Source organism: Polistes fuscatus, unplaced genomic scaffold (assembly GCF_010416935.1).
Source record: "Polistes fuscatus isolate 324 unplaced genomic scaffold, CU_Pfus_HIC Scaffold1, whole genome shotgun sequence".
Taxonomy (NCBI): Eukaryota; Metazoa; Arthropoda; class Insecta; order Hymenoptera; family Vespidae; genus Polistes; species Polistes fuscatus.
Genome location: NW_025112997.1, coordinates 10,657,588 through 10,684,846, shown reverse-complemented (window position 1 = coordinate 10,684,846; position 27,259 = coordinate 10,657,588). Strand labels below are relative to the sequence as shown.

The following is a 27,259-nucleotide window of genomic DNA, read 5'->3' as shown; positions in this document are numbered from 1 at the left end:
AGAAGAAATCGGTAATGATGAGGACAACAATTTAATACCCAATTAAAATAAATTAAATTCTTAAATAAGAATAATTCTTGAATTTTAATTGTGCATTGTTCGAGGAATCCCGTAATATGAAAAAAAAAAACATTAGAAGCAATATATTTGACGAGTTATACAAATTAGCGCTGCAGAAATTGACATTAAATGCTTCGTTTTTAATAACAAATTTTCTAAAAAAAATTAAATGTAAACGTGATTTTATTTTATAGATAATTAAATATTATTTCATCTAGTTTTTGATAGTTTACATCAGTATTTCCTAAATTTTTTCAATAAATCGCTCCTCATACTAATTCCAAATTTTTCTTAGGCGCCGTGTGTCAAATTCCAAAAAGTACACTTTGGAAAATAACTAATAATCTAATAATTTCGTGCAAGAGTTAGATAAAAATAAAAAAACACATTTTAGATCACAAAAACCTGTAATTGAACAATTTAAACTAATTATAATAATTAATGGATGAATGAGACTGTCGGTTGCCGTACATTTTCTCTAATCGTGGAATTAAATTAGATATAGTAACCCACATTTTTTTCTCCAAATTGATTTTCATGCGAAACTTAGATTTTATCACATCAACTGCCATAAACTCAGCTTCGTACAAAAATAAATTTGCAAATGGAATTAAAATGATGAAAATTGTGTAATATTTCATAGCTCCTTAAGGAATTGAGGCACATATTTTAGGAACCACTTGTTGATATTGTTTAAACAAAATATTTTAGAGTTTCATATTAGATATAGTTATTCTATCTATTCTTACTGTAACCAGCTAAATGACCAGTTTGTACAAAAATTTATATTTTTTATAATTGAATGTAGATAATAGTTAATTTAGCACTGGTTTAAATAATAAATTAATTAATACAATAAGTTAGAGATAATCAGATAATAATAAAATAGTAGCTACAATTGTCAAGAAAGGTTAAATGGAAAAAATTATTACGTTATGTGCAGAATTTAATTCCAAACTTAAAATCGAACATTTAATTAGTGATATGTTTAAGGTTAATCGAACTTGAAAATTGGATTTTTAATCTTGTGAATAATTATTTACGTTTATTCAAATAAAATTAATTATTCCTAATAATATTATAAATCGACCAATGCTTTCGTCTATATACTTATATTAGTTATATCGTAATCAGTTTTGCAAATCAAAATTATATTATTTATAATCGAGTGTAAATAATAGACAATTTGATACTTATTGATCTAAATAATGAATGAAACAATTTTTAGATAATAAGAAAACAATATTTATAATTATGATCACCGTTAAACAAATGGAAGAAAAGTAATAATATTAAATGAAAAATGTTTATTTCGATAATTCAAAATCGGTCAATTGATCAGTCGTTATACGTTTCAGATTTATCGAATTGGAAAATTTCTTATTTTGATGAAGTATTTACAGATATTCAAACGAAACTTTATCGGCTTTAAATATTAAATCTACCAACAATTTATTTATAATTATTTATTTATTACCGTAATCGATTTTTCAAATAAAATTTATATATCTTATAATTGAATGAAAATAATAATCAATTAGATATTTACAAGTCCAAATAATGAGTAACAAAATTCTTAAATTTTAATAAAATAATGTGTATATATATATCATTTTTAATTGTTAAATTAAACAATGCAATAATACTGAATACAAAATTTTAATATAAGATCTAAAATCAATTATTTGACCAGTCATAGTATAATAAATTTAGTTTTAAGAGAAAGAAAGAGAAAAGTTTTCTTGATAAAGCTAGTTTATAAATCTTGATTATATGTAATGAAAGATAGGTAAGAAGTTAGCAAGTAGGGTTGTTCTATCTGAACAAAATTTGGATTGGTCATAAGAGGGGTTGCTGAGTTATACCTATTTGTTCTTGTATCGTTGAGGCCAAATAGCTTGGCGTACATTAATCGAGCGTGAACCACTTTGTGCCGAAATACGTAGCCGCAATGATGTCACTGAAGCCAATACGAGCTTCGTTGTGGATCACATAGAACGATCGATGAAGATAGAAACGAGCTTAATTGGATACATCTCAAAGACCTTATTGCTCTGTTTCTACACCTTATATGAAATATTATAAACCATCTGCATAATATTTTCAACGTTGGCAGCGAAACGCGATACAAAGAGTTTGATTTTAATTAGGAAGAAAAAGTAACAAGAAAAGAAATACGAAGATACTTAATTAAGAAGTTTTCTTTCGCGTTGGCGTGCTTTTAACTTTCTTTTACGATTTATTATATGATTTCCCTATCTTCGGAAGACTTTTTGCATATTGCTTTTATCTACCTGAATATTATACTGGGTGTATTTAGAAATGTGATTTATTAAGTCATTTTGAATAAAAATATTTATATGAATATAGACAAGTTTCGTTTTTGAATGGTTGTAGTGTAATAGTTGTTGGGTTCACTTAAATATGTAATGTAAAATTTCATTATAATAATTCATGTTTTAAGACAGTTAATAGGTTCATAGGAATAAGGGACTAATTTTGAACGGTTACAGTATAATAGTGGCTGGACTTCAAAGAAAATAGATAATGTAAGATTTCACCACCATAACTTACATTCTAAGACAGGAAATCTCTAAAATCCAGTTCACATTTTCACATTTCGACATTTTTTGTGTTCTTAACATCTAAGTCGATGATATCGAAGTGAATGATAGTTGGTATTACTTTTTACTTAAAGGGATTATTGTACTGATGTGTGAATTGTACATATAGAGTTCAAAAGTTCAAAAGTTCATTATGACTGTTCCATATGAAGCGTCCAGTGTCCAAAATACGTTTGATTAATGCCTCTCTCGTTTCAACCTTTCTTTTGCAAACCAGATTTTTCATTAAATCCTAGAGATAATAGTTTAGAGGGATTAGATTTGTGGATTTAGTCGTAGTAAATAAATGAATTTGTTAGAAGTCATTGTTAGAAAGTTGATAGAAAATGGACATTATGTTCATACAATACTAGTCAAATTGGTATTCTGGTCATTAATTTTTCATTGACAGGATTAATTTTATATCTGTAATAAATAATCTAGTAGAATTACAAGCTCGAAAAATGCGGATGATTGGAATGAAGTTACAATAGTAAAGTTTTTTGGATAATAAATAAAAATTATTCAATACTTTTTTATATTAAATATGACTTCAGAAATTAAATCTGAAGTTTTTTATTTACAAGTATATAATTTGATATCTGTAGTGAATAATATAATAGGATAACAAAATCAGAATTAACGGATTACTGAGTCACGACAATATTAGATTTTATTTTATCAAAAAAAAACTGTTCCACACACTTTGATTTATTATTTATATGATTTCAAAAAGCATGTAAAATAAGCTTAGAATGAAGCGAAACAGTAAATAGGGCTGAGTGTGATAGCTCTTAGGCTTTCTTCTCATGCGCAATAGGAGTGTGAGTAAATGTGAAACAAAAGTCATCGTACCCATTATAGAAATCATACTCTAAGTTATACTCTTTAATTTATAATTAGAGAATGAAGAATTTTTGTCAGTAATAAATAAAATAGTAGGCTCAGAATATATGGATCACTGGAATAGGATCATAATAATATTAGGTCTTATATGAAACAAGTACAAATTATGAGATACAATTTTATTCAATATGGCTTCAATATGGCTTCAATATGGCTATACCCCAAATTGATAAATCTTTTATTATTTATTGACGGATGTACAACTTTGTGTGTGTAAATAATAATGTAGCGAAATTATGAGCTCAGTATATGCAGATTATTGAAATTGAGTCGAAACAGCATTAGAACTTGTGTACACCAAGAAAAAACTATTCTATACTTGTATTACTTGATATTATTTTACAATTTCTTTTCATCCTGCGTACAACAATCGAAAATTGTTATGTAATTTTTTATTCAGCATGACTTAAAAAAGCATACCCTAAATTAATGACCTTTTTCTGTGTGTGTGTGTGTGTGTGTGTGTGTGTGTGTGTGTGTGTGTGTGTGTGTGAGTCATCTTGTACAGTTAAATACTAACCTGTTTATCGTATCATTCACTTCAATTCTATTTTCAATTTCGAATCCAAAACTGATTCGAATGCTTGTTTTAATTTTTCGAAAGAAAGAGAGAGAGAAAGCATTTTTTAAGCAAACAGGCACGAACTATAATCTCGTCATTCTCGAATTCTTGATGAGTGAGTTTTTAACAAAAACAGATGCCTTTTTGGGTCCTGTTTGCGACTATGTAATCGCACCAGTTGCAAGATACGCTGGAGTATGGGGGATTCCCGTGCTAACGGCAGGTGCTCAGGCTGAGGCCTTTCGTCACAAGGATGAACATTATCCGACCTTGACCAGAATGATGGGCAGCCATCGTTTGGTCGGCGAAGCACTAAGACACATTCTTCAACGATTTGGTTGGAAAATTGCTGGATTGTTGTATCATAATCATGCAATGGCAAGCAGTCGTGGTAACTCCGAGTGCCATTTCACATTGGGTGCTGTCTTTACTGCTTTGAATCAAACACCAGCTCACAGAAGCTTCAATCAGGAAAGAACTAATGCCGAGGACTACAGGAATCTTCTTCTTTTTGTGTCAAAATCTGCCAGGAGTAAGTGTTCTTCGTACCCCTCGAAGGCGTTCTTTTCATTTCTTTTTATTTCTTCTTTACCTACATATTTAGTTTTTCTTTTTTTCCTCATTGCGTTTTCCTCTACTTCAACAATATTTTACTTACATTTCGCCTTGGTTTACTCCCACAGTATATATTTATTTCCCCGAAGCTTTCATAAAATGAATGCAGTTTATGCGAGCGTAAAGTGTTCTTTATGCACGTTTCTTTATTATTAAACAGCTAACTCGCTTTACCTTGTGAGTTACTTTCGATGGGAACGGTATCTCGACTACAAAGGGAAGCTAGAATTCAAGCCATTTGTGTAGTTTCAAGATATGAGAGAGGGATCTTAGGGTTTTCCAAATTTTTTATTGAATTAAAGGGAAGAAAGAGAAAAGAATGAAACTTTTTCTTTTTAGATTTTTTAGTTCTTTTTCTATCCATTCTGTTTTTTTTTTCTTATTTTACCTTTAGTATCGACATCGCACGGTGTTCTGATCAAGTATTTGGATATTCGAAACAAACATTATAGCTTCCTATGCATACAAAGTTTTTAGTTTATTTTATTTTATTTTTAATATTTTTTAAATAATTAATAACAGTTGATGATGTTGTTTAAATATGGACAAAAGTTATACTTACTATAAAAGAAAATAAAAAATATTTTGTAGCAACAGATTTAATTTTTAAAAAGTTTGATTTCAAATTATTTTTATAATTGAAATTTTTGTTAAATTTTATTAAATTTTATTTTTATTTTTATGAAGTTCCTGAACATGTTAGAAACAATACCAAATTTTTAGCTATCAATATGAAGAAGTTTGTATTTTTTAGAATTATATAAAAATTCTTAATTCAATTAAAGTAAGTAAACATTTCTAATGAATAACAATTTCCATAATTTTGTTTATTTTAGAGAAAATTTAAGAAAATTAATTTTTCTCGAATGTAAGTTTAATTTGTCTATAAGTAGTACATATATAAAAATGATAAAGGTACTTATGAAGATTTATTTTTTTAAAGTAACTTCAAAGTTTGTATAAATTCAATATTAAAATTAAATAGTTTGTGTTTTTTATTTTATTAAAATAATTCATAAATTTTAAAGTTGATGCAGTATTAACCTTTTATTAGCGTCTAGGAAAACATTTACCTAATGTAAAATTTATAATACAATTTATATTAACATAATTATATTACACGGAGTATTACTTATAGTTGGCAAACTAACTTTTGAGATATAACCTAATTGTAATATTTTTCTCCTGAGAAAGTAAAATAAGTTCTTTAAAGTACATATAGATATATTCATATAGAGTACATGACTTCAAGGTTATATAACATTATAAACCTTTTTTATGAGTTAAGGCCTTACATACGTCTAGAATTTTCCAAAAATCGATATTTTTTGTAACGGATTGTTGTTTTCTATAGTTTTAGGATTATTTTTGTAAAAGTCGATTGCAAAAATTCTGCATAGATCCAAAGTTATGGTAGAAACTGTGATTGCCCGACGAGAGTTTGGTGCGCACAGATAGCTGTCCTTTGTTTAACTTGAAACTTTAAAAGCGTTTTTTTTGAAATTACTTTTTCCACCATGGTCGGCATGATAACTCATATAGTTTTTAATATTTTTTAATGCGATTTTTTTTAAATATTCGAAATCGTTTTCTCTATAGTTGTCAAGCCGGATTTTGGATACTTGGATTTAAAAATTTTATAAAAATAATTAACGTGTAAAATTTATGACGTAAATGCATACTTTTTTTTTAAACTGCTATAAATTACTAAATTTTCAAAAATTTAAAATTCCGGCTCTTTATTTTACAACTTTATTTTACAAGAAATTTTTTAAATTCTGTAGATCGATCACAATTTTCTGGAGATATAATGCAGACCGTTGAGTAATTTATTTTTCTTAGTGTTGTGAATCACGTAATTTTTAATATAGTAATTTTTGTAAAAATAAAGTGAAATAAAATTGTTAATAAAGTTTAAATACCAATAAACAATGTGTACTATTTATTTTTATTAATTTCTATTGTTATCCCTACTAAAAAAAAGTTTTTTCTTTTAGCGCATTTTTGGTGCTGCTAGAAGTATGTAAGGCCTTAAACTATACTTACAATAATGAAATTAAAAAAAACAAATATTTTCTTTATTGTACACGTTTTAAGTAATAAGTACTAATATGGAATCTCGTGTTAAACTTTTTGATCCGATTTTACCAATAGATCGATATGTTCATTAAAGGTTACAGGTGAATATGAAATAATCTGCTGATTTTTCCATTAAACTTTCACCCTTCAATTTTATCAATAAATGGTCATATTCATTAAAAGTTATGAATGGATATGGAATACTACATTGATTAAACTTTACTTTTCAATTTTATTATTAAATAGATATATTCGTTAAAAATTTTATGTAATATTAAGAATTGTTACATATTTTCTTTACTAATATTTTACAATCTAAATTTTGGTCGATTAAAAACTTAAAATTGTAAATTTTTATCTATTAAGCGAAACACTCTGCGTCGTTTTGAAAAGTTGGTTTCTGATCGGGACCAATATGACATCAACAATCATAAAATGTTTTTACGACTTTACGTACGAGTAAATGTTTATAACACGCACGGTGACTTGTCTAACTATTACGTCAGAATTCATCTTGATGTATGATATATGATAGTGAGATATTGATCTTTTTTATTCTGTAATACTTTTAAGTTGTCTTTTTTCTTTCGAAAATTGATTAGGAAAAACATCTTTAAAAAACTAATAAAAAAGAATAACAAATTTCTCTCGTTGATATAGAATCTATCTACTACTTGATACTAATGACGCTAATTGCTCGTTAATTCAACTTTTGTTTCAGTTGTAGTCATGTGCGCAAACTCAACCACCATTCGAGAAATCCTACTAGCAGCCGAGGAACTAGGAATGGTTGATTCAGGAGAATACGTATTTTTCTCTATAGAACTTTCATCTAGGTAAGTTGAAGTAAACTTTGTCAAAGATAATAATGGAAAGTAATTTTTTTCTCTATGGTATTCAATATAAATGAAGTTATTGAGGAACTCTGAATTATTAAATTTTTTCTGTATTTTACTTCCTTTCAACGAGGACAAAGTAATAATGTGAACAAGCTATTTTCCATGGTTTTTAATTTTCAGACCAGTATATTACGTGATAACGTGGTATTTTATAACTCTTGGCATATTTGTCATTTTACGAGCTTTTAAAAAAGAAGGTTAGAGATTCAGAACGTTGGATGATAATGGTCGTTTCGAATCACACAAGCTTGTTATTATATGATCCTTTGCTATCCTGTGTCTTTTTACGATCGATTCTTGATACTTCATAGAGTTTTCTTATCGAGGTTGTCTGTTAGTATTAGTTAAAACGTTCTATTCATTCCCATAAAATAATACTATTCTTCTTATCGAGAAAAGAAAAATGTATTATGACTTCCAAAAATATTTGGATACTACGCTATAAACAGCTTTATAATTTCATATTTCCGTTGTTTATAAAGTAATCATCTTACAATTAGTTATTGTTTTTAACAATAAGCTATTTATTGATCTTTATAAATATATATAAATTATTACATAAATTTATATATATATAAATTTATAATATTTTATATTATAATTAATATATATATATATATATATATATATTATATAATAAAAATTATTCGCGGACGAAATAATGATACATTTTTGACTCATAATAATATTCGGATTATGTTTATCTATCATTTATTTTAAATATGATTTAATAGTTATAAAATAATTTTAATACTCCGTTACGAAACTATTTTTTTCAGAACATGTAATTTGTTCAGAATTTTATTTATAATTTTTTACAAATGTACATTTTTATATTTGCACATTATTTTCGAGTCTTTGTTTTAATTCAGTTATTATACAAATTAAAATGTTCAAAACTTTTCTATCTATTATAATTTATAACAATAATTTGCGTACCAAATTCTAGCCACAGTCAAATGATTTACTTCAAAATCAGTTGCAACCTTATTAACAGTACCAACTTTTGGCTTTTCTTCAGTTGTAACAACTTTTGCAATAAACCATTACGTTCATTATCAATTAATTTCTTTGATGTAGTACTCCTTCTTTGCAATTCAACGCTACTTTACCCAAATGCTCTATTTCTTAAAAATAGCGTAGTTTATTTTATTTTACAGAAAATACAATATTTTTCTTATTAAAAACTTTTTACTTAATAAATAATAAATGTCTGTTTACTATCATCTGTTATTTTACGATAACTGTAAGCTATAAATAAAGGTTTCTTAACTACTTAATTGTTTACTTCATCCGTTAATTTTTAATATTTTTTTAACTCTTAGTCATCGGAAAATTTCTCTGATGGAAATATCAGCTAGTGAAAGCAAATTTTGTTTTTTGAAGTTATTTCCCCCTTAGTGATTTAAAGCAAATATATGAGTATTAAAAAACGCAGAATTTATTGAAACTGATTTGTGTTGTGTTTAATAGTACTTATAATATATAAAAACATAAATTTTTAATTTCTGTAATTCCATAGTCATGAATGAAATTATGCCGCCGAATTTGCGACACCGACTTCTGCGACGTCTTGCAAATGCTGCCACTGTGGCGACATCGATCGCAAAAAGTTAAATGCATATTATATTTTCAAAAAAAGGTAATATCTGTTAATCAAGATTATTCTAATGACTTTGAAATAATAATCAAGTCGATTGCTTTATAAACAACTTAAATATGAAACTAAAAAGTTATTTATACTGTAGTGTTCGAATATTTTTTTGAGTTACTGTAAAAAGAGTAGACTCTGCTATGAAATAATAATACATTACGCTTTGTATAAATTTAATACATTACGCTTTGTATGAATTTAAGTTATAAAGAATCGTATCGTACGAAAACTGTTTTTCTATAACACAATTCCTTTTTTTTTCAATTTTTTTGAAATAATTTACAACACTTTTATGGAAATATATGTATCAAATATAAATGATGAAAAAATTCTTCTTTTCTTCAAATTATACTTGATAACATAGTGATCAAAAATAGAAAAAAATAATGAAATGGAAGAAATCAATAGCGATAAAGACAACGATTCAATGCTCAATTAATCCAAATTGGATTTAACAATACTGTGGATTCTCGTATTTTATTTTATAGCGCGTCCTACGAAGAATTGAATTAAATGAAAATAATTTTTTTTATATTTCCAATAAAATTTCCAATTGATTCTGTAAGGATCTTAGGCAAATACGATTAGCAATGTTGGACGTTAATATTACGTAGATGTATTCCCCGTTAGAGATTATTTCAATACAATACAACAACAAAGTTGTTAAGGTAAGAGGTTGTTGGAATGCTTTCTATGCAGTCATCTGGGTAAATCTGCATAAGATTTCTTTAATAAGGTCTAGTCTAGATAATAGTCTAGTTCTTGGCCTGTACTTTCTATTATAGGTGCGCTATTTTTCTGTTACGAATTTTATTTTCAAATCTTTGTTTACTTCGTTTTTAGACACATACCGTATTTACTATAGTTTAAAGTATGATGGATTGCATCGTTTTTAGGTTAGTTTTATGATTTTTAGTAGTCATAGTCCATAGTTACATTCCGAACGTCCAGATAGTTTTAATTATTGCTTTATATTAGGTACGGAGATAAGTTTCCGTCTATTTTTGTTTTATGAAAACAAGATTTTTATTTAAGTGTTACGTCCAGTGGCATAATAAAAGGTGTGGTCTATTTTTGGTCAAGCAGTTAAGCTTTGTCCAAGGAATGACCTAAAGAATTGTTGGTGACTTGGCGAGTGATGAGATTGGGATGTGAAAACTGGAGGGGAAGAGGGAAGTTAAATTATGAAATCTATTGGAATTCTAATATGGTGAAGATAGATAGTTAAGAATTAAAATAAGATTTTTACCTTTTTTTGCTGATGGTGAGACAGGCCTCTATGGCTCTGGTTCGACATAAATAGAATATTTCTAATCGCGGGTATTAATAATACTTTACTAACTCTCAAATTCGTTTATCTTTAAATTTATTCTTTTACGTTATCGATTAATCTTATAAATGTTTCACTGATTTTACAGAACAAAATACGGACTTATTAATTAATACTGGATACAGACTTATAAACGAAAACAGAAATCAGACTTATTATTGAATCTGAATACAGACTTATTACTTAACTGAATGCAGACTTAATTTCGAAAACTGAATACAGACTTACAGAAATATCGGATTACAGAAAATTATGAATAACAATAATTGATTGTGTTTTCTTCCTGATCTTCTTTATAGACCTATTCCTTCTTCCACTTCTTAGACCAGTTATTTCGTTACATCGAATCTGTTTGCAGGATGTAAAATTTAGTTTTTCATTGGACAGTTCATTGACGCCTACAAGGCTCATTGGTTTAAATAAATTACAAGGAGCATGCCTTCTGGGGGTAAAGTCCACACTACGGGTCCACGAATTTCCATGAGTCTACGCCTATGAATTGGATATCCGTTCCTTTGTCGTGTTATATTTCTTAACCCTTTCGCTACGGCACTCCGTTCCGCGGGAGTAGCGCCACTGAACGGGACACCGCGCCATGCAGTGGCTTACGTCTTTTAATGGCATTTTGGAATTCTCTTGTGTGGATACTTTTTTGAGAGTTATGTAACAACTTTTTCGTCATTTTATATGAAAAACATAAAAAGGAGTATATTTTGAGTATTCAGAAATTAACATATTAACAATTTTAAGCGTAAGCGTAGGTGTTCACGCGACACCGACTATAGTCGGTGTCCGTAGCGAAAGGGTTAAAAACGATAATAAATACGAAATCTCCAGGATGTTTACTTAACCCTTTCGCTTCGGTAGTCCAGTCCGCCGAAGTACCGTCACTGAATAGTCCACCGAAATAGGGCCAGACCCTTCTTAATTTATTAAGAAAAAAAAATTAAAAAGAAAGAAAAATTTAATATAAATTTTATTAAGAAAATTAGAAAGAATTATTGTTTTTCTTTTCTTCAATTTCATTATTTTTGACAATAAATAAAGAAACAGCGTGCCATAAGCATCAAGATTCGATTTAATAACGCCGCGCTTATACGCCGATATATATAGATATACAGAACGCTCGACACTCGACGGCCAAAACGAAAAATGCTTGCTACCGAAAGAAAAAATCTTATACAGAACGCTCAACTATCGATGGCCAGGACAAAAAATACTCGTTATCGCCTAAACAAATAGAAAAGGGAAATATCGGTTTCTTCTCTCACTCGCACTTGCATTCAAGACCGAGAGTCCCCAAGATTGCCAAAGATCGATCCTTCGTTTATGATTAATACACACGGACGCTCGCACGCACACTAGCCCGCTCGCATGTAAAAGCTGACTGAGGGGTAAGACGATTTCCTCCAATCTTACAATTACTTTTACCACTCTTTCTCGCTTATTTTTGCAAATACGAAGATAAACTATAGGACATTTTTTATGTATTTTTTAATTCTCTACAACTTTTGTTTGAAACTTTTTTCGATTAAATGCCTAGATTCTAAGATAAATCCATTTTTTACCCTTTTTTACCCTTTTTTACCCTTTTTCTCAAAAACTCGGGATCCTATTGCAAAAAAATTAACACCATTCGATTCAGCGTCGTCGACTTACCCTTAGATCAATTTCCCTGTATATATACGTTTTCCTAACATAAGTTTGAAATAACATCTGTGCTGAATAAAACAATCGTTGCTTCAATATGACAAGTATAATTTACATTTTTAACATGAAAAGTCTTATAAAATTATACATAATATAGGTATTTATATATTTACAAAACTTTACGCGTGAACGCCGCAGATATGCGGCGCTTGTACCCACAGGTTATTTCGTGGATGCCGAATATATGCAAGGCTCGAAGCGAAAGGATTATGCGTATCTTTTACTCATGAAAAATACCGCACGTGCCTAGGAAATGATTGTAGTCTGTTTCTTTAGATTAAGTAATAAAATTATATTGGGTTACCTAATATAAGCATTCGGCGAGAAAAATATTGAGTGTAGTAGATAAAAGAAAAAGAAAACAGCACAGGACGTAACATAGTCATCAAAGTATAAAGTGAGTTTATTCAAAGTATATCTCATCAGATTCATTTTGATAACGTTATAAAAACTGAACCGCTCTCCAGAAAGGGACTGGAACAAACGGCCTTATAGACTTACACAATCATAGTAAACCCATAATTGGCATGATGGATACTGAATCTACAATTCGCCTTTACAATTTTCGGAAAATCTTTTGTCGCAAAATATGCGTATTGCATTATTCGACTTCAGTTGAGTATTTGGAGCAGCCGAATCGGCTACTTAGGTTGTTCTGCTACTTTTCAATTCCTTTTATGGTGCAAATTTTTTCATATTGTAGAGTGGATCCTCTTTATATGATATTGCTGTTAGTACTGCATATTCCTTATAAAAAATATCAAAAATAAGCATTTAGTTTTCTCTAGTAAAGTCGTGAGTTCTGGCAACTGACGGTTTTCTTAATGGAATCGCGTTTCGATGACACATAAAAAAACGATCTATTCATTCTCTTCCAGCCGTGCCATTTTCAAGCGGATGTTTAATTATTTTGCCAATTGCAAGCTGATAAGCCATTAATCTTACATCATTAACTGTAATTCCAAAGAATTTTGATTCCATTCTTAAAATATAATTGATCAATTAATTTTCGAGTTCATCTCCCTAAACTATTTTTTGCTCACATTTTATGCAGTGACATTGTCATTAACTTTATAACATAAATGAGCTTGAGTAAATTGTTGTATATCATAAAACTTTTGCTTCTTTAAAATAACTAAATCTTTTTTCTCTAACAGCTCTCTTGCAGCTTTCCGTATTTTATCTGAAGACTCTTCTAATTTAATTTTGTTTGTGGCATTTAAAAGAATGACTAAAATTAATTTTATTATTTAATAATAAAATTTAAAATATTGTAATAATATATGATTTTCATATTGCTACCAATCAAGTATTTATTTTCCATTTAACTTTTTCTTATTATATCATAATAGAAACACAACCACATTAAATATCTATTAATACATTAAAACAGCGAGTAATACAGTATAACTTTTCTTTTTTGTTTCTTAAAAAAAAAGCAAAATAAACCATTTGCGCATAACTGTGATGCAAATTGTCCATTAAACAAAAGGACGAATGCCAACAATCGTTGCTTAACAGACTGTTTCAGTCGTCCTAATACATAATGTACTACCATTATCAAACTTATCAATACTATATAAAGGTCAAATATCTTAGTATCTTATATTACTAAACAATATCTTTGACGTAAATATCTAAAAAAAATTAAATCCAAAAGAAGTAAACTTAAAAATAAGTTTTGGTAGTAAATTCGCATTTCTTATATGATGTGCAGAAACTAATTGATTGTCTTTAGTCATTGTTGTTAGCTGAAAGTTAGTATTATAGGTTTTGAAATACCGTCTTTATGATTATATTCATTTTTTTAATCAGTAAAAATACACTGCATTCTCAAACAACTGTAATTTTACAACAAAAACATTTGTTTACGTATTACGTTCTATTTTACAATAAATTAACAAGACTAGTTCAACTTAACATGATCGTATTGAAAACATCATCAATATTTACTTCTATTTAACAGAAGTAAATGATGTGGTCTATGTAAAACGAATAGAAGAACTAAAAAATTTTTTAAATTGCACATGATTATCTAAAATAATATTTTATATTATTATTCTTATATTGCAAATATTTGACAAGCTGAGGTAAATTACGGATACTAGGCGGAGCAAATATCCAGCACGCAAAGGATAAGAATTTGCGTTATATAGAAAGTTATTGTAAGTTGCAAGTTTCTTTAGGGTATCGAAGGTAAACGATAGATAACGATTTTGTTAAATGGATGATAATGATGGGAAAAATAAAACTAGATTTTACATTAATATTCCCGTTCAATAGAATTGATATTCGTTCGAGCTAGAAATTCCTAGGCCGCAACTTCTTGTCTGGGTTATTGGTAAACTGCGATAGAAACATATTGATCGTAGATAGCAAGCAATCGTATTATCGATATGTCGAAACCGTGTTCTCTTAAGGGCAGGATGGGGGATTAAAGACACGTAAGCTACGATTTTGATCTATCTAATAGAAGCCATGCGTCAGAGTTGAGATTTCAAACTCAAACTCACTCTAATCACTAATTATGCAATATCGGTACTAATTGAATCATTAATTTAAGCAAAAGTGAATAACTATATCAAAACAAAACAGTAGATGAAATTAATAAATTAATTTATAATGCTAAATTTTTTTATTTTCAATAAATAGTCAGATTTTCAGAAAATACTGATTTTTTTCAATATTGTTATATAAATAACTGATATATGTGAATATTTGGTTTAGTATAAATAATAATTTATCAATATTTTTTATACTAGCAAGCTTGTGTTCGAATTAAATATTGAACAAAGTAAATTCTAATTTTTTTATTGTAAATACTGATCATTTATTGAAAATATTGAACGAAAATGTGTAGAAATACTAACCGAATTAATTGTATTGAAACGAAATCAAAGAATATTTTTCTTATACGCTGAATCCAATTTTAATTTCATACTTAAATTATTCACTTATATATTGGGAATGCATAAAATGACTAGTTAAAGCGTACTAAAATTCTTTTTATATGCTTTTCCTAAAACGGTCTTGTTATATCATGCAATACATAGTTACACTATATAATAACGGATTTAAATACTTTAACGGGGACGTACGTATGTAAAAAAAACTATACGTTTTTTAAAAAACCGTGTACATAAAACTGTGCAATAATAGATACGTCTTTTATTTTAAAATGCAGACTACGCTTCATATCATAGTATTCAAAAATCACGTAAAAAGAATTAGAAATTAAATTGAAAATAAAATTGTGAATTAAAATTTCTATAGAGATTACATGGTATCGAAAAGTGCATAATGTGGTATAAATGATTTTTGTAAATAAAGCGTTTAGGACATTTGAAAGTTAACTTTGCTTTTTTAAATAAAATGCCTTATTTCATGGCAGTTAAAAAAAACATTAGTTTCCAAGTAAAAAAGTAATAAACATGGTTTTTCCTAAATCAAATTATTAATGAAAGCTTAATGCATAAGATCGCTTTGAAAGATTTTTGTGATTCAGTATTATTTTATTATCGAAGGTATTGTCGAACGAGAGAGATTGAAAATGAAATATAATAATAACGAAAAATTTGATATGCTTTTAATTTACGATGAGTGCAATGAAAATGTAAAGAGAACCAAAATTGTTGGTGCTGAAAAATATTCTTAACGAAATCAATCATCACGGTATATATTTCAAAGACTTTGCTATTTGCTTTTAGAAACTGAAAATTTTAACGTTATTAAACATACATGTAACAAACATATTACGAATGAAACTTATACTATTGCTGTATTAGGAGTAGCAGCACAAAATGCACATTCTAGCACACTAAAAATTGTACGTAGTTGTAAAATTAGCCAAAGAAGTGTTTTTTGAATTCTTCAAGGAAATAAATTTCATCCATATCATGTATAGTTTCATCAAAAATTACATGGGATAGAATTTGTATGACAGACTTGTAACAATAATTTATTATAATATCTTTTTGTGCATCTATTATAAGATCCTTAATGATTTTGAAGATGAATAAACCTTCGTTTTGTAGGTTATTAAACTAAAAAATGCATGTTGTTGTTTATGATTGTGTAGATATCAGTAGGCATCAATTACTGATAAAGAGTATTTTCCTGATATTCGGAGCATCTTTCAAGATAGGTATGGACGTTGAAAGAAATTAAATATAGTTTAACATTATGACATTCATATTTTTTTGTTTACTAAAAAATTTTAAGGTCATTTCAAATTCAATTTCTCCTTCTTTTAATTGAGACCTTCATTTTTCAAAATTGTAACACATTCAACATAAAACAAAGTAAGTAACTCCAGTCTCATTGTCAAAGATGTTAGTAATCATGTAACTGAAAAACAATTGTTTTATAGGTAAACAAAAATTAGGTTATGATTACTATACAAAAATAAAGTATTTTGGTAGGAAAATTAAGAGAAAAAAATACAAAAAGTAATGTTCATTGTTTTGGCTATGTAAACAATTTAATTCTCGATACAAAGTTGAAGGAGCGACATCGATTATTCTTCGGTTTTGGTAAGAAAAAACGTTTATTATTATTATTATTATTATTAGGATTTTATATTTTTATTTTTGAAGTAAAACTTTTTCTCAACAAGTAAATACGTGACAAATGAAACGGAAATATGATACAAGTTTGATGCTAAAAAAGGGTGAGGTATATAAAGATAGAAGAAAAAGTAAGATTGAGAATAAGTTTGACGTTTTTCTTTTCCTTTTCATTTTCTTTATGCGTAAAGGAGAGAAAGGAAAAGATAGAAAGAGGTAAGATGGAGTGTAAAAAAAGAAGCTTAAAAAAATAAGATGAAGGAGAAAGAGAGGGAACTTAAGCAATCGTGTTTGTCTTTCTTGTGTGTAAGAGAAAGTGTATGAGAAAGAAAGAGACAGAGAAATCAATAAAGAGAAAACTGCAGTGTATGGTTTCCTTTTACGTAAGAGAAAAAGAAAGAGAGAAAGAGATAGTAAAAGAGAAAGTGAAATAGAGCATAAACTGCTGTTTTTCTTTTCTTTTTCAGTTTTCTGGTACGTAAACGAGAGATAAAAAATGAAAGAGACAAGATAAAAGTGAGAGTGTGAGTGAGATAGAGCATAAAAAGAGAGATACATAGTGATAGGAAAAGAGAGTGAAACAATGAATAAGTTAATGTTTTTGTTTTCTCATTTGCTTGCGTTTTGCATAAATAGAGACAGAAAGGAAACAAAATGAAAGATACGGAGTGAGATTGAAAAAGAGAGAAAGAGTTTAAATTTTGTCCAGTCACTTTCACATATCTACATACATTAGAGGGAGACTAATTAAGCTCGGCGGCGATTCATATGGCGTCACTCAGATATTAAAGATATAAAATTTAGACCAACTTCAAAAGCATTTTACCAATGTTGATATTTGGATCTTTTATTATTTACTATTTTTATTATTATTAAAAAAAAAATAATAGCAGACAATTGTGACGGTCTTAAAGTTATGGCAGACACTTTTGAAAAAAAATCAAATTTCCACGTCAGTCACCGGTGACTGACACTGAACTTTCCGTTTAGACCGCGTCAGACACCGATGACTGACACTAAACTTTCCGTTTAGTTACTGTTAGTTATTAAGATATCCTATCTAATTCTATCTAGTACATCTACTAATTTTATCTACAAAATTATATTAAGAATATGTTCTTTCAATATTGCTTACATTGCATGACTTTTTTACAATTATTACTAATAGTTATTAACTAATAATAAATATTAGTCTTTTGCAGATTTTTGTTCGTCTAAATTGAATCAGAATGTCCCGAACACTTGAGTTACTTTACCTATTTGCTCTAGTTTACATTATTTGTAACTTGTTTTTTACTTCTTTCGGTAGTAGATTTTTCACGGTTTTAAATACGAATATACATACAGTGAAGTACTATTTTTGCCTCACAGACATAAACTGTAATTCAGTGTGGCATATCTTTCACATTTGTATTCCGGTTACCATTTACCGACACCATTTAATTTACAACACAAGTAATTATTAAAAGCTCTATTGCCAAGTACTTGTAACACATTTTATAGTTTTTCGCAGTGGTGAACTATAAGCAGTCATTTGATCAGACAAATCAATTATAGATTTCCGTAAATTATAATCTACTGCTATTTTTTTGGACAGTTTAAAGCAACTGATAATCACATAAATGTTTTACAGCGCCTTGGAGGTCATTAGATGACCTCACCACAATTAATGCATTAAACACAATTATACAATTCCTTTTATCTGCTGTAAAAAAAATTTCAACAAAATATGCATCCCATAATAAAAAATTTATGTAGGTGCTATAGGCAAATCACGTGAAATGCGCGCGGCAGTCAACTTGTTAAACATATACTGACATTGAGTGTATCATACCTTGGTATACACGCTTCGTTATCTTCGTTTTCTTTTGTGTCTCTGATAATGCTAGGATCTCAGGCTTTAGTCTGTCCACTACATGGTAGCTCATTTCCTCTTTATGTGCAAGAAAACTTTGAGCATTAGTGTATCATAGTATCTGTGGTTACTAGTCTTGCTATCCTGCTCTCTATTTATCTCCTTGCATCGCTCTTTTGTACGTTGGTCATTTTCGATCAACCGCGCTATATTCGACATTTAACTTTAGGTTACATGTTATTGTTTTTTAAACATTAAGTAATCAATTTTCTTTCTTCCACAGTACACTTATGTGTCTTATGTTTTCGTGTAGCATTTAATTGTTCATTTCCGGCACATTGACCGCGTATATATATCCTCTGTCTGCTAACATTTACGAAATTAACATATAACTCAACAGCCAATTTCTTCAGAACTTTTAAATTCTAATTATATAATATTTTTTATAAATGTAACACTACAATCGATCCTTGATCAAGATATGCAGTCATGATAAACATTATTGACGGTACTTATTAATTTCCATATTTTTTACATAGATGTCGCATATATCCGATGCTCAAAATTAAAGGGTTAAACATATTTCTTCCTTCGTAGAGTTTTTTGCGATGTGGTAATAATTCTAACATTTGTAAAATTGTTTCACGTTAATGTGGTTGAAGACTGGGCATTTCAAGAAATCGAGTTTCAATTTATCTAATAATTGGTGTGTCTCTTCATCCATTTCTATAATTACACAGTAATCTTTTCTTTTTCTTTTTTTCCGTTCATTATCTTTTCTTCTTGTAATTCTTTGTTTAAATATTATAGAATAATAGAATAGGAATTATCAATAATTGAAGTCATGAGTTCGGTAATACATGCAATATTTTTATCGCAGGAATGAGTGAGATAGGGATGGATACGAAAATTAATATACACCAATTGACGCGGTAATGAAAACACCTTTGTTGAACGACCGACGCCTTGTATCGGTACTCCGGTGGTTTTCTTGTCGTTGAAAATGCACTTATATATGTGGATGTTGGGAATCATTTATTTATGAGGAATGAGGGTAGGTGAAAATAAATTAAAATATATTTTTTGAGCCCAGTCAGTACTAATAAGTACGATTTATTTGGCTCGTTGCAGGGAAAAGCCTTTCGACATAAAAACCCTGGTTGAAATACAGTTGATGATGATGTGTCGCTGGCTTGCCTATCGGCAGCTATCGATGATGATGGTATTCCAAAAGCAGAATATAATTCTGGCCACGTGCCTTCTTCCTTTGTTCCTTTGTTCCACTGATGTAATAGTAGCGCAGGAGTGTAGTTCTCTTCGATGTGATCGCTCGAAGGTCTCGTGGTAGAATAGCATTTAAGCGTCAAAGCACGCGGCTTTTATAGAAAAAGACGATGCAACGCGTGGACTAATTACCGAAAAGTTAGATAACGTAGCTGTCGATGCATATGATTGGACTAATAGAAATGGGAGAAGTGGGAGAACGCGTGCTAGAAGAAAGAAAGCGCCCTGCAAGGAGCTCGCTGCGCTCTTTTGTTACACCGTAACTAAGATGTTTCTTTGTCGCTATATCTCGGCACGCGTCGATACGTCTCGAAATGTTTCGAAACGATTCTCACTCACTCGCTTGCGTAGGATTACTCAACAACCTTGCCTCGTTATAAAAACTCTCACGGAATTGAGATAAATGCCGGGACAAGCGAATACTTTATTTCAGAAGGAAATTATACAGATAGATAGTGACTCAAAGATAGTCAAAGATAGAGAAGAAAATAGCGCCAATACGTCGCGAGGTACCTTTTTCCGCACGCTAGAGAGCTCTCTTAACTATGCCAATTATCTCCAGATAAACGTGGCCAAAGAGACACGTGGTTCTGGCTTTACGATACAGTAAAGAACTCAGACAAAGCGTGCAGTTTCGAATCCAAGTAACTACGTGCTCTACGTATTATTATACGTATATATATTATACGTAATATATATTTTATAATACTCTACGTAAGTATTATAAAATTCTTGGGATACCTAGTCCTCCGCAATAAAAAATATAAGACTATTCTTTGACAAGTATCAAGTACCAGTAAGATCGTAAAATGAGATAATATTATAAAAATAAAACGTCTACTGTTTATTTAAGAGTCGTGACAAAATTTTACAAGAAATGAGGAGTCGTATATGAAAATAGTTTGCGCACCACTAATATGGCAATCAGAAGCAAGGAACAAACCAGTTTAGTAAGTAAGTCCGAGAGAGTAACAACAAAACTCGTAACAGGAACCGAGCACCACGCTGAGCGTTGTATTAACAGAATAGCAAAATAACAGATTTACTTAACAGCGATTATCTTCTTCAAAATTACCTCCTCCCATCCTCACAACGTGGAAGAATTGGGTGTGTAAAGTCTCTGTTGCGTGACTGTTGCCTTGATCGATTCTAATAAATCGTTAATGCCATTAGCCCGTTGAATCAATGCTGGATAGGATGAGGTGTTGTGATGTTACGATTTTTCACCATTTTTAATAACAACGAGGTTTATTGATGTAATACGTTTACAAAGAAATTATTCGATAAGAGTTGTTTAAGATCTCCTGCTATAAATAGCTGATAATTCAATAAGATCTCTTTCTTTGGGTTACAACAGTGATATTTGCAAATTATAACTACTTGTTAGTTTGTTTAAAATTACGCATGTTTGATATTAACACTAAACCTACTGACATTTCATATATACGTATTCCTACTGTAAACGGTGAAATGATCGCTTTATTTTAGTCAATTGGATGGCGAACAAAATATTTTCTTTTACTTAGAAATGAATAATGTAGCTTTTATGCATTTTTACCACATTTTTTGTAAATTACAAGATTTTTAAAGATTACTTTATTCTTACAAATTACAGGGCGCGGTCTGTATGATTGCCCCTGAAAGGTTTAGTGTTAATACAACTGTTTGTTTCTGATGTTAGAATGAAATTGGTTGCTATGGTTGTTATAGTGCAACTTGTCTCCGATGGATATGCTACGCATATCATTACTTCAAAGACGACTCTAATCCCTTCTCTAAGGATAATGAAGGTGGAGTTTAGGACTGTTAGAATAGGTTAATTAACCATTAGTCGATAAGTCTACCTTCATAGGTAGTTTAGATTACCATTCTTTGGATACATTTTTTTGTCATTGCACTTTAAAATCTTTCAATAAATTAATGTTTTTCGGATCTCTAAAAAGAGTTTTGTAGTGTCGGCGACATAATGATTTAGGTATCGGGTTATTCATAAACGAAGTTCCACGTTCAAACTTTCTTGATTGATTTAGTACCAATGCGCCATGTGTTTACTATGTACGTTTTTAAATGAGTCTTCTTTTATATTCTGGACTCAATAGAAAATCACAAAGAATTTTCAATTTTGAATAGTTTCGAAAAGCCCAAGAAGATTTCATCTGTTGGGCATGATTTAACCTAATCTGGACAATTATGCTACATACTTCTATTTTTTTACGTTACGTCTCAACATAACAGTCTCATTAAATTAGGCAGTTGAGAAAACACGTGTACTTAGGTGTGCACAGTACAAAAATTGAAGATTATTTCATACAATAATTCCCTGTTTCTATCAAATATTCTATGTGTTACGTTTCAAGAGACAAGAATTTTAAGAATTTTTGCTAAGCCTGTTTCAGCTACGCTGCATTCACCAAGTTTAATAAAAAACCAGGCAGGTTTGCTTTTTCAAAAATTAAATTACGATAGGAAAATGGCAAGGTAGTGATGGTTAAGATTATTCTGTATTTTTACTCCTATATTTCGCTTAATCGGTCAAAACTTATGCGCGGGAGGATAAGGTGTGGTCTAATCAGATTCGTTTACTCCTAATTCTGGTACGATCGGGTTCCATGTTTCTTCTACCACGAATGTCGATTCAGAAGATAAAAATTTGAATATTTAGGGGCTATGAATATCAAGGATATTTATTGCGTCGTTGTCTTCAATGATTTCGGTAGAACAGAATCCTGGAAGAAGTTCATCATGGGGAAAATTAGGGGAAAAGGTTTTTTCCTCCGATAATTCTTCTCGTTGGCGCGTTAACCATCATTCCTTCCTAACATGTACCTATACTCCACTACGTGATCTCTTCTTTTTACGAGATTCTTTTTCCGTATATGGATAAATTCCTTTAGAGTATTGTTGCGTATCCTACGCAAACGAGTGAGTGAGTCGATCGTCGGGACGTGGCGAGACGTCGAGACCTGCCGAAGCACGACAACACCCGCGATAAGGAAGTATCGTAGTTCAGCGGTAAAACCAAGGAGCGCCGAGATTCCTTTGTAAGGGCTCTCGGTAGGTATTAATTGCTTGATAAAATGTAATTCTCATCATCACAACATTTCGCTAAATACATCACTAACTTCATCCTAGAATCGGGAATTAAAATATTTTTCGAGTTACTTGTTTGTATGACACCATTTAATTTACAACACAAGTAATTAGTAAAAGCTTTATTGCCAAGTACTTGTAACATTTTATAGTTTTTCGCAGTGGTGAACTATAAGCAGTCATTTGATCAGACAAATCAATTATAGATTTCCGTAAGTTATAATCTACTGCTATTTTTGGACAGTTTAAAGCAACTGATAATTACATAAATGTTCTACAGCGCCTCGGAGGTCATTGGATGACCTCACTACAATTAATGCATTAAACACTTCTTCTTCTTCTTATTATTATTATTATTAGGACTTCGTCCTGTTATATATTAGCTATATAGTTCTCTTTTAAGGCGTTTGTTGTTCCTGTGTCGATGATGTCCAGCTTTCATGCCACCTTTTTCGAGATCTTCCAGGTGGTCTCGTTGTCCCTATATTTTCTGTTTTTGCCACCTTTGGCAGCCTTCTTTCGTCATCTTGTCTACATGGTCTCGCCACTCTCTTCTTCTCCCTCTTATCCACCGTATCACATCATGGGTCTCACATTCTTTTCTTATCTCTTTGTTTCTTCTTCTATCTCTTAATGAGTTCCCTGTTATGGCTTGTAGCGTCTTCATTTCTGTAGTTCTCAGGATACGTTTTGATATCGTGGACTCTGCCCTTGTCTCTGCCGCATATGTCATTATCGGTCTGATACAAGTCTTGTATATACAAGACTTTACCTTGCTTTCAATGCTCATATGCTTATTTCTCCATATGATATCTTTCAGGTATCCGGAGATTATGGAGGCTTTGGTTGCTTGATCTCTTCCCTCCTCCTCTAGGTTTCTGTTGCTCGTAATAATTGCTCCTCGATAATTGAATCGCATAACTTGGTTTACGTTTTTGTTATATACAGCTAACTTGCATCGTCTGGGCTCCTTGGAGTTGGTGAGTGATTCGGTCTTCTGTGCCGAAATAGTCATGTTAAGTTTGCCTGCCGTCTTTTCAAATTTGTACAGCATCCTTTGCAGGTTTCCTTGTTTTCTGACATGATGACTGTTACAATTTTTTTTTTACCTACCCTCGGTAAAAAACAATAGAAATGCTCCTGGAATTAGCAATAAAATATTAAACACAATTATACAATTCTCTTTATCTGCTGTAAAAAAAATTTCAACCAAATATGTATCTCATAATAAAAAATTCATGTAGGTGCCATAGGCAAATCACGTGAAATGCGCGCGGCAGTTAACGTATTAATATTTTTGTCGTGCTTACATAAACACTTATCTGTTAACATATTCGATTTTTCTCCACTTATCTTTCGCATAAACACTTTCCTTATATTCTAATCAGGGTCTTATCACTCTTCGCTCAATTCTTTATTCATTCATCCTTTATATTAATTAATACTAACAGTATTTAGCTCGCGTGTTATGTATACATTCCTTATTTTCTTTACCAATCTCATTCCACATTATTTACGTCCACCAAATCAATATACAATCATACTTCTAAATTCTCTATTTTAATATCCTCTGTTTAGAAAGTAGATAAATAGAAATTATTAATTATTAAAGCTGTGAGTAAGCAAATAATGCAATAGTTTTATAGTAGGATTGAGTGAGATAGGGATGGGAAAATAAATTAGTGTACACAATTCTCCGCGGTAAAACTACAATTTGCCATGGTATAAAAATTCTCAAGAAATTGAGAGAAAAGCCGGGACAAGCCAATATTTTATTTTAAAAGGAAATTACACAATTAGACAATGGCTTGAAGATAGACTAAAAAGAGAAGAAAAAACACAAATACGCCGCGAGGTACCTTTTTCTCGCACGCTTGAGATCTCTCTTACCTTAGCCAATTAAACCTAGATGAACGTAGCCAGCGTGACACGTAGTCTTGGCAGCACGTTGAACGCAAAAACTTAGAACAAAGCCACGAGCAGTATTGCAGTATCTACGCACAATCGATCTTAATATCGAATAATAAATATTAATAATGAAGCGCTTTGGCGCGAAATACAAATTCCTTACCAAGGGCTAAATAGCCCGAACAACCTCATTATCTTACTCCTAACATTTTCAATATTTCTTAATTAATTTAAATTTAATAGTACATTCGATATTATTTCTATGTACGTGATTCTTTCTATATTTCGTTTATTCTATACTTTATGAATAACATATTGATTGCACGTGTTTCATTTCGTTCCTCGGATGGTTCCAAAGCTTGGTCCTATTGTTTTGTTCTTAAAGGTAGTAAAGTCCTATTTAGGACTGTTTTTAAGGTAACTTATTAGTATTCTGGTTTTCGTTTTTATTCGACGAGAAGTGCTTGTTTCAAGTATTGTTCTGTCATTGCGTTTGATTTGTGGATCATCTGTTAGTCAGGCGTTAGTATTACTTCATCATTTGTTGCATTTATTATAGCAAAAATGTGCTTGGTCTGGGTTTCGTATGGTGACACTCGGGCGCCGAAATTTTCATGGGAAGTTTTAAGATCTTCTTGATATTTTTATTGTAAAGGTGAAAAACGTTGTTAGTTTCCTAGAGTTTCTTTTTACGGATTTATTTAGTTAAAATATTCATAACATCATTAGTTCTATTTATCTACTATTTCAACGCTTTTCTATCCTTTGCAGATGAGCGTCTGGTTGTGATTTGTCTTGAGTGATTTAATTTAATGTTAATTTTAACAGTACTCAAGGTCATTGGAAGAGAGAGCGTGTAACTGTTCGTTGGCAATTTCTTGATATGGAATAATGAACTATTATATTGTTTATTATATTATATATTTCTATTGTCCTTTATTATATTTTCGTTGAAATGAGCCTCGCTCGTACTTCAGTTGAATTACTTGATATCAGTTTTATTTATTTCTATTAAAATCACTGGAATTTGCCTTATTGGTCTTTTATATTTACTATTGGAGTGAGCTTTATTTATTATTTACTACTAATTGTAAGATTAGCCTTTTACTTCACAATTAGCTGGGCTACTGCGAAAAACAAAAATTATTTGTTAAATCGTGGCGGGACATCACATTGTTTACTAATGCAGCCAAAGTGGTTAAACATTTCCGGGCATACTTTGCACCGTACTATTTGATTTTTAATCGTCTTCTTGCATGACGAACATTTGTATTCACTATATTCTCTTGTATTATCCATATCTTAGGATCGTTTAAACTATCCTAATTGTAAACACTGTTCAAACAAATTTTAAATAAAGATTCAATAAAACGCTAATGAGTTCAAAATTTGGATATCTATCCAATTCGTCGATAAATCAAAATGATTACTGAAGAAAACCGATTTTTGCATTTCAATTTTTAAAAATACTTTAAATAAATATCTGTTCAATCGTAATCCTTTAAACGGCGTTTAATTTTATTTGATTGTTATCAATTTGAAAATTTTTAGAAAGAGAAAAAGAGAGAGTGAAGGAGAGAATTTGAATTTGAATTTGAATTTATTAAGGAATTCCATAAGAGGGCTAAATAGTCCCACTACAATGGAATCCGCGCTCTCATTGCAAGTTGGCTTATTTATAAAATGAAACATAATATATATAGAGCAATAATATAAAATAAGACATATATAGTATTCACAAAATAAAATAATAAAATAATAATATAAAGTAAAACAAACACATAATATAAATATATATAATACAATAATACAATATATAAATATATTAGGTTTACAAATAAGTTTCCGCCGTTTTTTTATTAAAAATTAAGTTTTTATTTTAGAAGAATGGTAATTTTAAGGTTATTTAAAATACTGTCCATCACTTGCAATGACTTTTTCCCATCTCTCAGGCAACATTCGGATCCCACGTCGGAAGAACTCCTTGTCTTTTGAGGCTATCAACGAATCAACCCAATTTTTGGTATCTTCATATGATTTGAACTGCTGCTCCGACAGAGCATGTGCCATGGACCGAAATAGGTGATAATCGGACGGTGCAATGTCTGGTGAATACGGCGGGTGGGGTAACACTTCCCA

At 30.1% G+C, this 27,259-nt stretch overlaps 1 protein-coding gene across 1 annotated transcript in view; it reads left to right on the top strand.

Annotated features, from left to right (window-relative positions):
• Positions 1 to 27,259, top strand: part of LOC122526665 (atrial natriuretic peptide receptor 1) — a 151,800-nt gene that overhangs the window by 8,781 nt on the left and 115,760 nt on the right. The window contains exons 2-3 of the mRNA XM_043650187.1: positions 4,268 to 4,663; positions 7,547 to 7,661. Of these exons, the coding sequence (XP_043506122.1) occupies positions 4,268 to 4,663; positions 7,547 to 7,661 (511 nt within the window). The remainder of the gene's footprint in view (positions 1 to 4,267; positions 4,664 to 7,546; positions 7,662 to 27,259) is intronic.